The 6,841-nt window shown below is 28.9% G+C and overlaps 1 protein-coding gene across 1 annotated transcript; it reads left to right on the plus strand.

Moving 5' to 3' along the window:
• Nucleotides 1–1,363: 1,363 nt before the first annotated feature.
• Nucleotides 1,364–2,918, plus strand: LOC112801028 (metalloendoproteinase 2-MMP). The gene has a single exon (XM_025843534.3). The coding sequence runs from the start codon at nucleotides 1,531–1,533 to the stop codon at nucleotides 2,650–2,652; it is 1,122 nt and encodes a 373-aa protein (XP_025699319.1). The 5' UTR covers nucleotides 1,364–1,530; the 3' UTR covers nucleotides 2,653–2,918.
• Nucleotides 2,919–6,841: the final 3,923 nt, after the last annotated feature.

Below are 6,841 nucleotides of genomic sequence, written 5' to 3' on the forward strand. Positions count from 1 at the left end.
TACATAAAAAGGATATATATGACCAGAAAAATATCGAGATAGAATTCAAACTTGATAGGTGAAATAGAAGCTGCGTTAGTTCACGATGTCATGATGTCTCTTCTTTACCTTAAGTTCATAACTTGAATTGACGGGTACTCAAAATTTGAAATTACGAGTTGATGGACATATTTTATATACGTTGATAAACTGATCGATAGGCTTAGCTTAATTTCGGTCAACGAGGGCCACGTAACCATTAACAACCCCCGTAGCTTTCGGACTTTCGCAGTCCTCCTTCCCCTTCTTCTCATCATTCACTGATTGGCTGTTTATAATTTATATTATTTATGAGTTACGTAAACTTTTGTTTTTTCAATAGTTTATTTAAAAGATATTTTTTAAAAATGGTAGCAGTTATTTGATAAATTAAAATAAAAACAACCTTTAATAAATATGCTATAAAAATTGTTTGGTGAAATTACTTTTAACGTTTAAAATGATTTTAATATACATAAATATAATAAATAATATGAATATATATATATATATATATATATATATATATATATATATATATATATAAAGTTATGTTAGATTATGAACTTTAAAAAACACAGTTTTTTTAAACAAAAAGTAGAAGTATATAAATTTTTTTTATTTGCAAAATATACAGTAAGACTATGTTTTTCAAAAGTGGAAACATTTCTCCAAACATTTTACTAAATCAGACTTAAAAACTATATTTATTGAAAAATAACTCAAGGTATAACTTTAAAAAATTAAGATATATATACAAAAAAATTATATATGCACGAAAAATCAATTAATATTTATATATTCAACTAAAAAAATCACCATGTATATTATTTTATATATTTTTAATTTGAAACATTTTCTTCTTTTGTTATTTATATCGGTGCCATTGTAATCCACTTTTATTTTTCTATCCAAATAGAAGTGACATACAAGAAAAAAAAAAAGTAAATCAATAGAAGCATCTATAATACTATTGTCGTCCCTTTTGGGTCTTGTGAAGTTTGTGAGCAAAAAAAAAAAGAAAGAAAGAAATGGACATTATCAAAGTCAAACAAGGCCACCCTTGTTTTATTCGTAGTTCTATATAGCCAGCAGCATAATTGGTACGTATAGTATTGGTAAATTCAATGATAATAGCAAAGTGTCTTTATCCCCTATACTTTATTAAGAGGGTCTTTTTCTCCATGGGATAACAACAAATGCAAAACACAATACCAATTGTCAAACGGCGACGTTTCCAAGAGCGACCAATCTTCCGGGTACTTACCTTACCTATTTGCCCAACCGCGGGAATCAATAGAACTTTTCAAAGCCGCATCAAAAATCAAACTAAAAACAAAAGCAACAATAATTAGACGAAGACTTCAAAGTTTACATCCCTCTCATGTGAAAATTGACATCGTCAGCTCTTTGCTTATTCCTACATACCTGGTATAAAAATGGAAACTCAAACTATATCTTCACATTACACTAACTCCATTTTCATTTTCTCACTAATTACCTAACACTAAAATGAACAATCAACACATCTTCTTTTCTTTATTAATCACTCTCTTTTTCCATAACACTCACTTTCCAGTCTCGGCTCGTATGTTCCCAGATCCATCATCTATTCCGGGGTGGCTCTCCAGCCACGCGCCGCCTGGCGTTTGGGACTCGTACCGGAACTTCACCGGCTGCCAGCGTGGCAAAACATACGAAGGCCTATCCAAAATCAAAGACTACTTCCACCACTTCGGGTACATCCCCAACGCACCGCCGTCCAACTTCACTGACGACTTCGACGAGGCGCTGGAGGCTGCCGTCAAAATCTACCAGAAGAATTTCAACCTCAACGTCACCGGCGAGCTCGACGACGCAACTCTTAGCCAGATCGTCCGGCCACGGTGCGGCATCGCCGACATCATCAACGGCACGACGGCAATGAACTCGGGCAAGTCCGACACCAACACGACTGCCACAAGCAGCACGAAGCTGAAATTCCACACCGTCGGACACTACACGTTCTTCGACGGGAAGCCGCGGTGGCCGGAGGGAACGACGGAACTGACCTACGCGTTCGATCCAGGCAACAACCTCGAAGACGTTGTTAAGAACGTTTTCGCCAGAGCATTTTCGCGTTGGTCGGAGGTAACGACAATAAACTTCAATGAAACGACGTCGTTTTCAGACGCCGACGTGAAGATAGGGTTTTACACGGGGAACCACGGAGACGGAGAACCGTTCGACGGCGTTCTTGGAACTTTGGCGCACGCGTTCTCTCCAACGGACGGGAGGTTCCACCTTGACGGTGCGGAGGACTGGGTTGCCTCCGGCGATGTGACGACGGCGTCGCTGTCGACGGCGGTGGATCTTGAATCTGTTGCGGTGCATGAAATAGGGCACTTGTTAGGGTTGGGTCACACTTCTGTGAAAGAAGCTATAATGTACCCTACGATAACTGCGAAAACGAGGAAGGTGGAGCTTAAGGATGATGACATTGCTGGTGTTCAGAACCTTTATGGTTCAAATCCTCACTATACTGGTACGACTACCATTTCTTCGCGTGAGACCAGCAATGGCGGAATGCACGTGGGGTCCATGTGGGGTTTGGTGATTCTATTGGTCGTTGGGGTTGCACATTTGGTTTTGTAATTTGTAGACACACCTATTTTTGTATTTTTATTTTTAAATTAGTTAGGTAGGTGTAGGGTAGAGTTTAAGTATTTAACTATTGGTGGATACTACAATGAAGATGGCATAATTGTCTTCATATGAGTATATTTCTTTTTGACCTTTGGATGATGGATTGTATGGTTAGATTTTGATATTTATAAATGTGTTGTTTTTGTTTAAAGTGTGGCTAAATAAATAAACCACACTTTTAACTAAAGCATCTTCATGAGAAGATATTTTTGCCATCTTCATTGTAGTATCCACCTTAACTATTTATACGGGTATACAGATTCGCATACAGTTTTTTTTTTTTTAGCTGGTATACACAGACTATACTTGCCTTTGTATGATTGACATATACTCCACATTCTTTGTGTGAATTTATATATTGTTCTCTTAACAAAAATTGTTATCATTTTTTTTTCGGTATTGAGTTGGGATATTTTTTTCCGGCTCCCCACTGTATACCCAATTCAATTGGTTAAAAATTAATCAGTCGTGGAAGTGGAATTTAAATTTTTGATATTTAACTAAAAAAACTAATAAACTAATTATTAGGTTTGTGCAGTGACAGATCCAGAAAATTTTAAGAGTGGGAGCAAAAATATATATACTAAAATAAATTTTGTTAAATATTATTAATTATATAGAGATATAAAAATTAAAGAGTTAGTGAACACTTTTATTCTTAAAATACTATTTATTATATATAATTTATAAAAAAATATTTTTTATTTCTAAAACTTTAACTTAAAATATTTTAATTAAATTATAAATACCTTATTATCCTAACTAATTTTTTATACACATTTAATAATAAAAGACTGAATTAATTGGTATATTAGCGCCTAATAATACATTAATATCTATAATTTGAAACTAGAATTATATATAAATACTAAAAAAATTAAATCTGTATACGAAAAGTATGTTTATATAAAATAATAGAAACCTAATTCACAATTTTTTCTTTCTTTCTTTTTAAAATAATTAAATTTGTTATATATTTTTTAATTTAATTTTGATATTATGTTAGATGAAAGATTTTATACATCTGTTTAATTATGTATTGTAATTAAAATATTTTTTATTACTATTTCTAAAAATAAAAAATATATTCTAAATTAGTAAATTAATCAATTTATTTTAAAATTTTATACGCAACATAGGTACATATAATAGAGCAAAATATAAAAAATAAGTAATAAAAATGAATAAATCGAAATAAAATAAAATATATAAAGTCACGAAGAAAATAAAATATTAGATTAATACCTAAACTACAATTGTTTGAATTAAAATTTGCAATTGAAAATACCAAAAAGAGAAATGATAGAATTAAAAGATACATAGGATCATGGAAAACTATATAAAAAAACAGAAAAAATTTAAAATTTATTTTTTGATAAAGAGAAGATGACCACTAGATAAGGAATAGAAAAAAAAAAGTTAAAAATATAAAAATACAAAGAGGGTTTAAGGGAATAAAGGAGTGACGACACAAGAATTAAATTTGATTAGTTAAATAATAATCAAAATGATAGAGAAATAAAAAAATTGAATTTAGAACTTTAGCTAATTGAGTTTAATTTATTTATAGTGGGTCATTTAAAATTTAAAATGGGAGCATATTATATATAACTATATTTTTTTAAAAAAAATTAAAAACACTATGGGAGCAAGTGTCCCCTTTTCTTTGCTAATGGGTCCGTCCCTGGTTTGGTGGATATTATAATGAAAACTTTATAATTATTTTCGTGTGAAAATATTTTTTTTATTTTTGAATAATAAATTGTATAGTTAGATTTTGATATTTATAAAAATATTTTTTATTTAAAATATAACTAAATAAATAAATACACTTTTAAACAAAACATTTTAAAAAAAATATTTTTATCATCTTCATTTGAATAGTTCCATTAAGTTTTGAGCTCTTCTCAGTTCTCACCGAAAGTCATGCTTTTATACTTTTCCATTGTTTCCCAGGAATACAAGTGAGGTAACCTTTGGAAAAGGTTTAGCTATCAATATATTTTTTTGCGTAAGTCTGGAACCGTACCATAAGAAACATTACTCAAACATATCCAAGAGAAAGAGAGATCTTCCGCTCCATTTAGAGGGAACTCAGGATCTTTGGGAAAGATATGATTACTAATAACCCGCAAAAGGCACCATCGCATGAATGCATGCAATATAATCACAAAAGTAAACTAACTGGTTCTTCATCTTGTTCGATCAGTTGTGATAACTGACCTTTGTCCTTGAAGTACAATTAACTGTGATCTCATTGCTCTTAGATTTCAATATTTCTCCTTCAATCCAAGCTTCATCAAGGTCCTCAATCCAAATATGAGATCCAACTATGAAATTTAGTTGAGCAATTTGTACATTCAATAAGAAATGTGTTTGTACAAGTGACCAATACATTAGAAAAAAACTAACACAATGACAAGTTGTAAATAATTACTATTGTTAAGGGAATGCTAGGTTTGAGGTTGAATTGATCAAACAAGCTACAATACAAGAAAAAACAATATTTGTAATAAAAAAAATTATTACAAAAAAATCAAAATTTTAAAATAAAAGAATTTTGTAATAAAAAAAAAAGTCGTTGCAGTATATTCCGTTACAAAAAATTTTTGTAATAAAAAATAAAACTGTTACAATTTAAAATAATATTTGTAACAAATTTTTCTAATTCAAAAAACCAAACGTCGTTACAAAAGTGATAACAAATTTTGATCTTTAAAATTTTTTTATAACTATATTTTTTTTTGTATCATAAAATTTTGTTACGAAATGTAACTTGATTTTGTAATATTTTTTAATTACAAAAACAAAATATTTATTTTGTAACAATTTTTTTAATACAAATTGCATACATAATTTTATCAAATTATTTTTTTAATTAACTGATATATTAACTACTTTACTCAGTAAGTCAACATTTATATAATATATAAAAATATACATAATTCAAATATGCTTCATTTAACTAAAGTTGTTTTAAAACAAACAAACATTAGTGCGTATATTGATTAATTCTACAAGTTATATTTCTTACACAAGTTCAACCAAAAGTTAAAAGTCTAACATAGATTAGAATCTCTATGAATCAAAATATTCTTGAGCCCTCAAAGGTAGCATATTGTCACTATTTTAGCACTCCTGCAAATAAAAAAACCAAAACAAAAAATTAGAAATAAGATATAACACCAATTATAATTTTTTTCATTAACTTTTATCCAAAATGTTTAAAAAATTTTGGCAGAACCTCCTCTAAAATTTAGATATTTTCACCATCTACGGTTTCATAAAAAACAACCAATTCACTACTTATTTCTCAGCCAATAAACAACCAAATTTATCAAACCAAATAATAGGATACATTTGTCATTTTTCAACCATGACACAAGTAAAATATAATAAATAGATCTATATACAAATTAAACTATAATAATAATATATAAATCATTTAGAAATATGTATTAAAATCATAAGCAATTTTAGGAGTATCTTTAATTGTCTAGTTTCTTTCATTATCAAAACGCCATATGAAAGAGTTCACAATAGCTTGTTGAGCTTCCAATTAAGCTTTCACTCAAACTAATTCTTACTGTGTTCGTTGCTCTTTAAGTTTTTCTTTGAGCATATCTATTTTCTTTGTTAGTGTAAGATCCTGGATTTTTGAAAATTAAATAATTAATTATTTATAAGTTATTATATTATATTGAGATCTAATTTTTAAAAAAATTATTCTCAACAAAAATAATTAAATAGAATTTTATAATTATTAAAATTTAATTTAATTACTACTTATTTTATTAAATTTAAATTATTTATCAAAAATTATTTTGATTAAATTTATTATTATTATTATTATTATTATTATTATTATTATTATTATTATTATTATTATTATTATTATTATTATTATTATTATTTCATTACTTTTCACTACCAAAAAGAAGGGGATTTAGCCACGGAAAAATTTGTAGCTAAACTCCAAAAAACTGTGGCAATTATGCTTTTGCAACAAATGAATATCCATGGTTAAAGAGGGTGACGCGTTTTTAGTTAGCCACGTTTTTTACTCCAATAGCCACGGTTTTAACACTCGTAGAGACATTTTGTTAGCCATAACTTTAGCACGTTTAGACACACTCTT

Source organism: Arachis hypogaea, chromosome 5 (assembly GCF_003086295.3).
Source record: "Arachis hypogaea cultivar Tifrunner chromosome 5, arahy.Tifrunner.gnm2.J5K5, whole genome shotgun sequence".
NCBI lineage: Eukaryota > Viridiplantae > Streptophyta > Magnoliopsida > Fabales > Fabaceae > Arachis > Arachis hypogaea.

What these genes read in the sequence shown, in the direction of transcription:
- LOC112801028 (XM_025843534.3), top strand. Translation starts at nt 1,531, where the DNA reads ATGAACAATCAACACATCTTCTTTTCTTTATTAATCACTCTCTTTTTC.